This window comes from Columba livia, chromosome 17 (assembly GCF_036013475.1).
Source record: "Columba livia isolate bColLiv1 breed racing homer chromosome 17, bColLiv1.pat.W.v2, whole genome shotgun sequence".
Taxonomy (NCBI): Eukaryota; Metazoa; Chordata; class Aves; order Columbiformes; family Columbidae; genus Columba; species Columba livia.
This window is the reverse complement of record NC_088618.1, coordinates 9,398,908-9,412,382: the sequence shown is the minus strand read 5'-3', so window position 1 is coordinate 9,412,382 and position 13,475 is coordinate 9,398,908. Positions and strand designations below refer to the sequence as shown.

The 13,475-nt window shown below is 37.1% G+C and overlaps 1 protein-coding gene across 2 annotated transcripts in view; it reads left to right on the top strand.

The window, feature by feature from the left end:
- The window catches only part of SPECC1L (sperm antigen with calponin homology and coiled-coil domains 1 like), a 65,975-nt gene that overhangs the window by 40,159 nt on the left and 12,341 nt on the right, over positions 1–13,475 (top strand). For both annotated transcript variants that reach the window (XM_065033145.1, XM_065033144.1), the window contains exons 11-13: positions 1,085–1,168; positions 2,795–2,951; positions 6,454–6,556. In XM_065033145.1, coding sequence (XP_064889217.1) covers positions 1,085–1,168; positions 2,795–2,951; positions 6,454–6,556 — 344 coding nt within the window. The remainder of the gene's footprint in view (positions 1–1,084; positions 1,169–2,794; positions 2,952–6,453; positions 6,557–13,475) is intronic.

The following is a 13,475-nucleotide window of genomic DNA, read 5'->3' as shown; positions in this document are numbered from 1 at the left end:
TAAAGGGTTGTTGATTTTAATAATAGTCTGTATGTGCCAGATTTCCTTCTTGCTTTTGTTGAATGCGTATTGAGGTTATTAGGACAATGCAGCTGGAGTTTTAATTTTAGAAACTTTGGTATTTTTAGGAATATTGAAATGCCTTTCCAAGAAGATAGTTCAGGATTCTTTAATTGTTATGGGGCTCATGGGTAGACATAAGCTCAAACACAAAATCAATGCTGTGCTTTATATAGTTCTTCTGTTTTCATTGTAGTCTGTTAATGCAGGAGCAAGACGGCATTCCAGTAGAGAATGTGCCAGACAGAATTCCTGTTTACAACTGCATATATTTTTAAAGTATTTTTGTAGCAATGTGTGTTTCTTAGGTCATGTTTTCAACTAATGAATGAGGTTTCACTTTTTTTGAAATCCTCATTCTTAATTTTAATGGGTTTTTTGTATTCAAATTACTGCCTTCGAAGTATTTCTACGTAGGAGTAGGTAAACTTTTTGTTGGCAGTCTAAAGGTTTTATTTGAAGGAAGATTTTAATAGTAGTTTTGATTTGATGCCACAGAAAATGAATTTTGTTTTAGTTTAATTTTACTCATTTACAGTAGGCAGAACTGTCATTCCCTACAACATGTAAAGGCACCTTTTTGACCCCACTGTGTGTGGGAGGCAAAAAAAAGGGCATGTTTTTATTTAAAAAGCAACAAAAAAACCCAGCCCAACAAACCAAAGGAAAAAAAGTTAAATGAGGGACAAAGCAACGTGCTTTACCAATCCTCATTGTGAGTGGCATATTGAATATTTTTGGCTATGTACTAAATGGGGATTCCTTGCTCAGCCTTTCGGTTTAACTATTCAAGTGGATTAGTAAGAGGGTTAAGTGAAAAAGGATTAAGAAGGTCATGATGTATTCATAGTGAACTTTATTGGTAATGAGCAAATTTAGGCCTTCTCTTTCATACAGATAAAATCCGTTGCACTCTAAACCAGTCAAACTCAGACACTGGTAGACAATATTCGTGACTTATACCTGTCTTACATTTGACTGAAATCATCATTAATTATGTTCTCTCTTCTTTTTCTTTGTCCAGAACATTTGTTGAGAACATCTTCTACCAGCAGGCCAGCATCTTTGCCAAGAGTACCTGCTATGGAAAGTGCCAAATCTATTTCTGGTAATGTGGTTTTTAGATCACTAGTAAAATTAGGAACTCTCATTTCGTCACTCTACTTACAGATCTACTTTACCTTTTCAAGAGAGAAGTTTGGTCTTCAGACCTTTAAGCTCTTGTCAAAAAAAAACACCCTATTTGGATATTTGGAATAGCTTATTTTTCAGTGTTCAAGTTTTCTATTGAAGTATTTGAGGAAAGTCCAGTGGTAAAAATAATATTCCATTTTATTGCATCAAGTGGAACTGAAGAGATTTTTTTTTTTTAAATTGTTCATCTAGTCTCCTTATTGTTACATATACAGACTTGCACCAACATACGAGATGGATGTGTATGAATCATACATATAACCGGTGATGTCTATTTCATTATTCCTTGTGTTACAAATAATTTTGGTGTGCAAGATATATGTGAGGAAAGAAACTGTTCCTGGCTATTATTTCTTACTGCTCGCATGGAGGACAAAAAGTTTTCAGTGAATTATTTAAAAATAGTCCATTTTGTGACTGGCATAACCTACAAAAATTTTTCAGCATTACTCATAGTGGTTGCTGCACATTTGATGTTCACTTTGGATTTTTAGAAAATAGAATTGCTGAAGAGAAGTTTATGTAGAGCATTAGTTTACTGTCAAGCTGACATCTCAGTATCAGCAGGGGCTTCTGAAAACAAATCTTTAAGATTTATAGCACAAATAGTGTGATGCTGTGAAAATGATACTTTCTATAAACTAGGCAGAAATAATTTGAGATAAATATTTTTTGAAAACACCTGTATTTGAGTGAATGGTTTCAAGAAGAAAATGTGTTTTATATCACTTTGATTTGCCCTAAAAAAACCCCAAACATATCCACTGGAAAGTGTGCTGGTGGTGTTGTTTTGCCAACTTCTTGTGTCTGCTATTTATAAAATACTGTAGTTGCCCCAAGTCATTAGAAAATAAGTCTCTGATATATGTGGAAAGTTATATCTTTGATTTGCACAAACATAAACAATGGTGATGATTTACGTATAAAAGGCAAACTTCATAATTGTAATTGGAAGCTCTTCTCTGTGGAGGAAACATGACCACTCCAAATTTGGCTTTATGGAGCATAACGATTGTGCTTTGTCCTTTGATAACATGAAGCAAGCTCTGTGGAATGTGGCTGAATGGTCTCAGGTCAATCTTTGATTTGCCTGCTGATGGTATTTAATTAATGTCCAGAGCATCACACAGATGCCAATTCTTGATTCAAATTAAGTGGGAATAAAGCAGCTGTCATCTCTAAGTTGTTTTCGTTTTGTTTTTCTCTTGTCTTAACAACTCAAAGCTTAGCAACATAACTGCATGGACTAGAGAAAAATTTAATTGTTTGGTGTTAAGATTCCTTCTCATTCATAAAATCATTCAAATGGAAGCAGTGATATTCCATTAAGATATGTTCATCAAGTTTTCTTTGCTTCAAGATACAGGCCTGATAATAAATGTTAGGAGTGCTCTCTAAATCCTAAGTGGAATATATCAGGAAAAATGGTGAAGCCTAGTATTATATATGGGTTTCCATGCTAATGCTTGTCAGAAAGTGAGAATGTGCTAGAAAGATTTTATGTTTGAAAATGGTAAATATATGACATTTTTCTACTTAGTGTCTCGAAGAAGTAGTGAAGAAATCAAACGGGATATCACTGCACCTGATGGAGCATCTCCAGCATCTCTCATGGCAATGGGTACCACCTCACCACAGCTGTCACTCTCATCTTCTCCAACGGCATCAGTCACCCCTACAACCAGAAGTCGAATAAGGTAAAAACCCTTTTTTATGGCGCACTGAAACGTGTTAATTTCATGGGTATACGCCTGCATATATCTAGTATACAATGTTGCACTAAGACTGCAGATTCTACTGCTACCAGTACAGTATTAATCTTCAATAATCTTTGAGAGCGTCAGAAAGTGTCTTCTGCAGCTCAGTGTGTTTTAAAACTTAGACCAGAAGTTAGGCTTTCTACAGCTTAGGAGGTCAATAGCAAAACTTTATGCTCCACTTGAAAACCAAGCTAAGTTGTGTCACTAAATGATAGCATCATATCACTTCAAAACACCATGAAGCCAAATTCAAGAAATGAGCTGATGGCATGTTGAACAAATCTTTCAGAGTGGCTTGGACCCAAGGAGACACATGATAAACCTTAACTTTTGTAATCGGGACTGAAGACAAAAAGCAGCATGGCTAGGTTGTAATTCCACACTGCCAAGTCTTCTAAATAGCCATGAGTAAATGGGCCTGGCTTATTTGTCCCACAGATGAAATCATAATGCAAGTCTAAGCAACAAGTGGCTGGGCAACCCCTTTTCATTAGTAAGGTAAAAAGATAAGTCTGTGACAAATTTAAAACTTTTCCTGTCTGTAGCTTTATCAGTCAAAGGACTTCAAAGTATCTAAGCCTTATGTTATGCAAGTGAAGTACATACTTAGGCCTGCTTCATAGATTGGGAAACTGGCAGGCAAAGGTTAAATTACTTTCTCAAGACCATTTAACACTGAGTTTCCCGAGCAAAGCTTTTGTACAGCAAAAAGATTAAACCCTTAATGTTCTGAGACATCTGCAATATGTAATAATTACATTATAAGACTGTGAGTTACTTACAGCTGTAAGTGCTATTGAAGATGATTTCTCTGAAATCAGCTGAGGCGTCTCAGTGCTGCTCTCTTTTCACTGTCCAGAAATTAAATTGAGTTTTGATCTATGAGTGCTTTGCCAACAACAATTAATATTGTGTGTGTTACACCTCAATTGAGACTGAGCGCATCGGGGGGGTGGCAGGGAAAGACAAAAACACCTGTATATGCACTTGGAACTGGTAGTGATGGCAGCCTGCACACAGCAGCAAATAGCGTGGCATTTCATCTACGAATTTCATGAAAAAAATAACTTTTGTGTAATTACGCAGTTATAATTATGGTATCATTACTCTGCCAACCATTGCCTGCAACGCTAAGCACGACAAGAAGCCTCAGCAGTGGAACCCGCAGCAGTGGCTGTGCGGTGATGAGCACGCTCTTTAGAGACGTCCTCAGCATGTCGTTGCGGGACTTCGGTTTGTTATCTCATCAGGTTTCTTTTTTATTCTCCTACCCTTTTCTGAAAGTTGTTGTAAAATAAACAGTTACTGCTGTAGTTCAATACAACAAATACTTGCAGTTTACTATTCCCTGTTTTAGTTGAAACTTCATTGGCTCTTTGATTTGGAATACAGTTGACCTAATTTACTAACTTGTAAGATTTATATGTCAAACCATTTCTCATTGTCTCCATACAACTTACACTAATTTAGTTTCTTCAGCAATGTTTTCATAACTGTGAGAACCTGATATAAACCATGTGCTCTTACTGGAATTTGAGAACAGTCTGTACAGCACCCTCATGGCTAAACAGTATGTTTAGCATAAAGAGAGGGAGCTTTTAATTTGAGTTGTTGTATATTGTCCCAAGTCTTTGTTATCAAGTTCTCATAGTGTTGCATAATCTTTTTTGTAGATTAAATACGCTATTTCGTTGTTATTTATTTCAATCACCAGTTCGGTTTGTTGAAATATGTACTGAACTGAACTCTAAGAAGTGAAGTACAGAATTTCTTGAAGCGTCATTCTGGCGGTGTGGTACCTGTGATCTTTTGGGCATAGTTTAGATCCAGCAACCTATTTGGATAATTTATTTCATGTTTAAAATACACAATTAGCAACTTCCTTGTGTTAAATCTCTGAGATTAGCAGTTAGGTTTGAAGGCTTATACTGCTGTCTTCATGCTGAAAAGCACTTACTGCTTCCTGTTTATTGTTCTGCTGTCCATATATTTTCATGGATGTTTCAAATACTGTCTTTCTAAGCAATTTTGAGATCTTGCCATCTGTATTTCAGTGAAGACTGGCCAAGCAAATTGCAGCACATACACTTGAGATTAGTGCCTTAGAACATTTCATTGTATGTTGGCACATGTTCTTTTATGTGTTGAATGACAGACGGTGATACATGGAACAGTCTCTGGTGTTCTGTTGGTAGCACACATGCCTGAAGACATCCACATTCTCTGAATGCTTTCTTTTCCCCTAGCAGGACCTGCAGAATTGCTACCTGTAAATCAGCAGAGAATCCCCTGAAAACACTATGTATTTCCACATTCCAGCCCTCTTTCCAGTCACCACATGGGTTATAAGGAACAAAGAGTTAAGATTTGAGAATGAATGTATACGCTCTCTGTGTCTTTTCGGATATATCCAAAAGGAGTATCTTAGGGTATATAACATCTTTGTGGATGTTATGAGAATCTTGCTTACATCTTCTTAGAGCTCTTTTAAAAATGGCAAATGTGGAAAGCTTTGCAGTATGGATTCACTGATAGCTTACCTTCATTTTCCAAATAGAAATTATTTAAAATAAGAACAACTGCTGGCACACTTCACCTCTAGTAACTAAGCTCCATAATGGTGTAATAACCAGGCTTTTTGTCTAAGACTGTTCACTGGAATATCTATAGAAATACTGAATGCTGTAACTAGGCCAGTACAACAGTATTAACCTCTATAATATATATTTTTTTAGTCTAAGCACTCATTTCTGAAGCCTGGTAAAGAGATGCTTGTAATGTAAAGCTTGTGAAAAAATGGCCAACCTGGTTATGATCATTCTTTTCTTCCCTGATCTTTTTTTAAATAAAAAAACCCACTTAAGATTACCTGACAGACTGGAAGTGAAATTCGTTGATAGCTTTTATTGTGCCCGTATATCAAATGGCAGATCAGCTGAGTTAGGTCTCCACCCTCATTTTGGAGAACTCCACATGTCAGGTAAATGTTCTGTTATTAATGCCATGCTGCTAATACGAAAAGTTGTTGTTTCAAGGTGACATTTGTAATCAGCCATGAGATGCAAAAGAGATAACATCAGTTTATTCTCTTTCTAAATACAAAATAAAGTCACTTGAGTTAGCTTAATGGTTCAAGCTGGAACTTATGTTGTGAGTTTAAGATTCTGAACTCTTAGAAAAAGTACCATTGAGGTTGAAAGACCTGGGGAAAAACGTCTAAAGGACAAAGAAGGATTATTTGCTCATGAAAGAATTACTCCAAAATAACTTTAAGTCTCTGCAGGTATTTCCATGTATTCTGTTTTTTCAGTCAGTAGTGCTGTACCCTGCTGTTTCACCGTGACAATAATTTGTCCTTCTTTTTAAGCTTTTACAACATATATTTCTGTTGCAAAAGATACCCTACAAGCTCTAAGTTGCACTTCTTTCTTGTTCCTAGGGAAGAGAGGAAAGATCCCTTGTCTGCCCTAGCAAGAGAATATGGAGGATCCAAGAGAAACGCCTTGCTGAAGTGGTGCCAGAAAAAAACAGAAGGCTATCAGGTAACTGTAGAGCTGGTTAACGTAGCGTACTTGGAGCCACAACACGTTAGAATCTGCCAATGGCATAAACCAGGCTGCTCCACACTTGACTGCATAGATTGCAATGGCACTGGTATGTACTGTACTCTCTTCTTGGAACACATGCTACGAGTCCTAACCTAACTAACATTAATAGCTCTTTAGTCACTTTGCTCCATGTTGATAATAGCTTTTCTCTTAAGGGGGCAGCTGACCTCCTGTGGAGGCACTTAAACACAGCCTTTTACAGATTGCGCTTTTGAAATTGTAACTGAAACTTTAGCAGCCTAAGGTTTAAAGTAATGTTTCACCAATGCAGTTAGAGAACAATTTCTCAGATTTCAGAGATTTTTTTTTTTAAATAGGTAATTAGTGTAGGTTTTTTTCATCTTTCAATGTGCTCCCATTTAGTCCCTATTTAGGGACAGTTCATTTTGTGAAGGTTGCATTGTCTTGCATTTTGAACTTGGCTTTCTACTGCAGTTCTAGACTGCTTTTTTCAGTTAGCCCAAATGCTATCAGAAGCCAGAAGAACTAACAAGATAACTATCCACAGTTCTGATTACATTATTTTTTCAGAAGAATAGTGGCTTCAGCAAACTAAACCAGGATGTTAATAGTCTGACCATGATGTATTTGTTTGGTTAACTTGTATTGAAAGTGTTTGGAGTTCCCAACACAATCCTCAGTTTAAGAACTTTACTCTTTCCATGACTTGAGACTCACAATGCAGGAGGAAGTTGAGAACCGCATAACAGGATGGTCACCCATCCATAGGAAAAGTCGTCTCTCAGTACAATGGACAGGCTTGTGATACAAGCCCTCCCCCTCTTCCTGTGGCACGTCTAGTATGAAACTGCTATTTCTGAGGATAAGCTGCTTTGTTGAAAGAGCCGTTCTCCTTCCCCACATTTTAAAAAAAGGCAGGATGTTATATTTCTTTATAAATCCTCTAAAACTGAATGCAAAAATATTTTCCCATATTGTCTTGAAATGAAGGATGAATTTGACAGCTTCCTTATCTGGTTAGGAAAAGTAATAGAAAATATTCCAAACTTCTCATTCTATAGTTGTGTGCATATGCAAGAGCATGTTTTTGTTTCTATAGATTGCTGTTTATAATTGCTTGAGTTTTAGAAACACTAGTAGAAGAATAGGTTTTGAGATTTACTGTACTTGCTTCGACAACTGCACTGTTTCTCTTGTGCTGCTATTGAGAAACCACAGCATATAGCATCTGTAGAACCAATGCATGCCTTCTTTTGAAAGAGTAAGATAATATCAGGAGGTTATGTGTAATTTTTGGAGAAGAAAGTCTTTTGCTTTAGGGACACTCATTTTTCATTTATTTGTTGTGCAGAATTTGATTATTTTCAGTATCCTCTGAAATTCAGTTCTAGTTGAACACTGTGCTGGCAGAGTTCTAATGTTTTAAACATACCTAGCATTGTGTTCATTGGGCATCTCAACAATGTTATCCATACCAGATAAGGATCTCTTTTTTTAATTGAAGCTTTGCTTAGGTTTAATATTACTTTAAAACTACATGGATTCAAACCTGACAAGCAGTAAGAATGCATCAGAATAATGAACATTTCCCTTCCTCAGTCATTCTACTTAGGTGCTCTAGCTCTCTTTCCTTGTCACCCAAATATTGACAGGGTACCTTTTCTTGCCTCCAGCTCTTCCTGGTGTTTTATACTCTGCCGCATTCCCTTTTATCCCCAGCATTTCCCATCATTATGATTTCTACAAGTACATGGTTCCTCATAGCAGAATTTTTAAAGCTATCTTAAGACTTGTTCTTTCATGAATGCCTTTTGATAAACAAGGTAATACCTAACCCTGTTAAAAAATAATAAATTACTTCATTATGCAGTTTTCATTATTCAATCAAATTTAAAAGGGAATAAACGAATAGATCTGTGGAAATGTAGTTGTTAAATATTTTAACTGTGTTTCAAATCTAATATATTTTGAAGAGTACCTCAATAAAAATAAGGTTAAAATAGCCAATGAAAATAAGAGAAACTGGCTTTTTCTCTTATTATATTGTTGGTTTTAATATGCACGTTGCTGATGACATGAAGCTGGGCGGAGTGGCTGACACGCCAGAAGGCTGTGCTGCCATCCAGAGACCTGGGCAGGCTGGAGAGTTGGGCAGGGAAAAATGTAATGAAAGATAACAAGGGCAAATGTAGAGTCTTGCATCTGGGTAGGAACAAGCCCAGGTTCCGGTATAAGTTGGGGAATGACCTATTAGAGAGCAGCGTAGGGGAAAGGGACCTGGGGGTCCTGGTGGACAGCAGGGTGACCGTGAGCCAGCACTGGGCCCTTGTGGCCAGGATGAGCCTGGATGAGCTTTCGAGGTCCCTTCCAATCCCTAACATTCTGTGATTCTGTGAATGTTGTTTGCAAGCAGAATTTCTCCTTGAAGCTTAGGTTTGGAGAACGGTGATCTGCAGAAGGTCATTGCAGAACTAACAACAGACAGGTTCTCTATTAACTTTCATCTAGAGCCTGTTCAGTCTAGACAGTATTGCACTCGCTAAGTTGCTGAGTTTAATTATATTCAAAGCTGAACAGATCTCTAAGCCATGAAAGAGAAGAGTTGCTCTCTTAAGATAAGGGTGGGTTTTTAAGAATTTAGATAAAGGAGGAGCAAACCACCATTAGTTTTCAGACGAACAGGCACAAAAATACTTGAAATTTGGTCATGTGTTAGCTTTGCTTGGGTTCTGAAATAGTGATTCAAAATACAGTGCCAAGTGCTGCGTTTTCCAGAGGGAAGAGAATCCTCCTGGCTCCTCTAAAATATGTGCAGTGTCATAAAACTGTCATAAATTCCAGATATCTTCAAAGCATAATGTAATCCCATCCAGCTGTCATGGAGCATTTACCCTCGCTGGAGCACAGCTACTTTCGTTTTGAGTACACAACTAATAAAAGTCCAAAAAAGGATGTGAGCATGCATGTTTCGTGTTAAGAAGGGGACCAATAAACAGGATACACACATCCTTACCCTTTCTTATCTACAGCAATATTTCAATTTATTTTCCATTTTTGTCAGCATTATGAGAGGTAACTCATTTCCAGAAGTCTGAAACCAAAAAAGCAATTGTCACAAGATAGCAACAGGAACAAACTGGGGCTTTTTTAACCTTTCTTTAAGCTTCTCATGCTTCCTAATTACAGACACACTGGAAGACCTCCTTAATGTGGCCTGGTAGTTCTTGTCCTCTAATTCATGCAATGCTGGTTTTTTTGGAAAGACCATCTAATTTTTACCTCCTATACAGATCAAAGCTACATGTCTTACAAAAAATGTAAAACACATCTGCATGTCAGCAATAAACAATACAGTTTTTTTAGCGGATGAGCAGGGTGTTTGAAGATGAATGTGTGTGTACTGAATGCACCTTGAAATCAAGCAATGCTTTCATTTGTACCCAAGTAGTAAGTGTAGAATAACAACGCCAAAGGTAAAAGATGATTCAGGTTGTTTCTTTTCCACCTGTTCTTATATACACGTCTTTTTCAACACTAAGCTAGTTCATATTCTACTCAAGGTATTATAGTGATTTTATTTTAAAGAAAAAAGCACAAATGATGGCAAAATTGTGTGCTTATGCAAGCCTGTGTTCCATAGTGATTCCAGGGTGTGGATACGTTCCCTGGTGCTGGCTGCTTGATTCATCAGAGTAGTCAGGCTGCCAAGACATTGCTCTCCTTGGTTCAAGCTGTGATGCATTAGCCAAAAATTGTTGAGTTAAGGAAGGACAAGCTTCCTTTTTCTGTTTGGATTGGATTCTGATACAAGAGAAATGTCAACTTGTTAGACTTAATTATGAAAAAAATTAGAATAAATTATGAAACTGTCTGTATCTCTGTAAGTGCTTCAAATGTTAATGGCTGAAGCTATTATTGTTCTTTTTCTCAGAATGACTACTCCTTTTATGTTGTTTTTTTTTGTGCCAAAACTGAAAAGTAATAAGTCTTTCATAGGGAAATAAATATGAACAGTCAATATTTAAGGGAGTTGGTAGTTTATATTTGCCATTTACTGCCTTTTTGGAAGCTGGGATTAAAGAGGCAGTAGTTGGGACTGCTGCTCAGTCTTTTCTGGAGCTACTTTTTTCTTTCTCACCTACTGCCAGAAGGACCAATAATCTCAGCTTTAATCCATGATTTGAGAATCTGTGAGTCCTGATTCAGTGTGTGGATAACAGTTATTTTTTTAGTTTACCTTTCTGATTGTTTTTAATGGATACTCTTATGTGTGTGTTGTGTCTTTAAAAGCTTTTTAATAGTAGATTTCTGCCATGGGAAGAAGCCTGCCAAGGTCTGTACACTTAACCCTCAAATCTTGTTGTAATGGTTCAATATATTATAGTACAGAATCATATTAATGCATTTCCTTTCTCAGCCCACTTAGGTCATTAACTAATACATCAGAGACACAGACGCATGTTTTTATTTTCTCCATGTTCTCTCTCATTTGTGAGCCAAACTGAGTTAGGATGTGGGAACCTCTCCTCCCTGTGCAGAGCAAGGGATGGAGAAATAGTTGCTATGCAGAAGGCTCCTCTGCTGCAACTGCGATATCCATAACTCAGGGGGATAGGAGACAGCTGTGGATATGTCCACTGAAGAGATAGTTAAAATAACTTCCTTCATAGTTTGTAACTATAAATCAGAAACCATTGTTTTCTATAGTGTTTTTGTGTATGTGTGTGTGTGGGATTTTTTAGCTGTGGAGTTTTCGGGGTGGGAGGGGAGATAGTTGAATCACTGGGTTGTAATGGTTAATATCTGTTTCTTGCTTTATAAAAGAAGGTATTTTCACTGACTACAGAACACTCTCAGTTAATTTAGCATTATTGCAAAAAGTAGTAGGAGACAGTTTCAAAATTAGCACTACACTGGTTAAGAACACTTTAAAATTGTGAATTCTAGAAAAGTTTGGGAGAGACCTTAGACTGGTGTTTGCAGAGCCCTGTCAAGCAGCCCTGAACGTTTCTAGTGAGAGAGATTCCTCCACTTCTCTGGGCAACCTCTTCCAATCCTGAATTGTTTCATGGTTAAGACTTTTCTTCTTATATCCAGACAGAATTTCCCTGGAAGGAAATTATTCCTGTTGCATCTTGTCCTGTCACCGTGTGTCCTTGTGAGGAAATTACCTCCACCTTCTCTATAACTGCTTCTTAGGCATTGGAAGACTCTGATTACATCTCTCCTGGAGCTTCTTTAGGCCGAAGTAAACCAACTGCATTCAAACTTTCTTCTTGTGTCAAGTTCTCTAAACATCTTGGGAACTCTGCTGGACCCTTTTTTATTCTTCAATGACTATTTTGAACTTGGAGGACCAAAGCTCTATACTGTATTCCACGCATAGACTGGCAAGGGCCCAGCAGGGTGTACGAATCATTCTGCTGGCTGCATCCCCAGGGATGCAGCTCCAGATACAGTTTGCCTTCTTTACTGCAAGGGTACCCTTCTGATTCATGCTCAAATCCAGTGCATTTACTGGTTAACTGCTATTGTATTTCAGCCTCAGCTGATGGATCGTTATGTTCCTATTACATTTCCACCTTGTTTCAGGAAGAATCTTCTTACTCTTTTTTTTCTGTGTGAGCGGCAAGGGAATACTCGTTTTGTGGTAACTGCTCCTGCTCTGCACTTTGCAGCTTAATAGGAGTTTGAGTCATGCTTGAAATGCTTTTGGGTTGTGGATCCCCCAGGGTGTTCCCCTACCATCTTTTTTTCCCCTCTTTGTCATGGCTGTAGAATGGACTATAGAATTTGTTCTGCTTGATTCTGTAAAACATTACATTCTTACACTCTGTCTCTAGAAAATTCTTACCAATTTTTAGCTTTTTTTTAATTATTATTCCTGGGTTGGTTTTTTGGTTTTTGATGACAGCAGCCTGTGGATTAACTCCTTTTGTTAGATTTGCCTTTCTTAAAAAAAATCTCTCCCAAATACTTGAGGTGACTTCGCTCCCATCCAAAGTATTGAACAGCAGTAGGCAAGGACTGACAAATCTCCTCCTAGTTCACCTGTCTCTAGAAAGGCCTATTCTACAATTTATCTGAAAGTATGCCCTTCATTTACTTTGATACTTTGTGGTCTGAAATGGCTTGAAGAAAAATTTTGCATTAGATTCCAGCAGAATTCTCTTAATAGAGCCAATTACTTAATAAAAGCAGTAACAAAGAAGAAATAATATCAGAGATTTTAGGCTCGTGTTCTGTTTACCGTCAGTTCTTTGAGAAATAAGAGCTTAATGCAAGATTGATTTCATTATACTGACCAAGCTTTTTCAAAAAACCGCAAGTAGTTAAAAGCATTTGGGAAATAAAATTGTGCTGTATTTAAATGTGCCAGTTATGTGCTCAAAGCCCTACATAAAAAATTAAATTTTCAATTTAAATGACAATCCGTCCAGTTTCTAGATTTGTTTTTTATTGTCTGGCCGATATTATACTTTTGCCGTCTGAGAGGTAATAATAATTCATAATGATCAGAGCAATTGGAAACAGAAACCAGTCCCTTTTAATTGTTTCCTTCCGTTGTATTTAATTCAGCTTCTCTGAATACATTAAAATTCTTGGATGATGGGTTTGTTTTCTGTTTGTTGTCTTAATAATAAAAGCTGGACCCTGCAGGAAGATTTAGAATAATGGGGTATTCCAAGTTCTTTTTTGGAACCAACCAAACTTGTAGGTGAACTCTTTTAAGTGGCCCTTTTTTCCAATATTTGCATTCAAAATTCAACATTCTGTGGATGCTACTAATATGTAAAGTGAAAATTTTAGTTTATACTAATGTTGAAGGGAAGATGACTTTCCTTTGGTTTAGTTTAATTTACTGTTTTGAGCACAACTGTTTTTCTTGCTT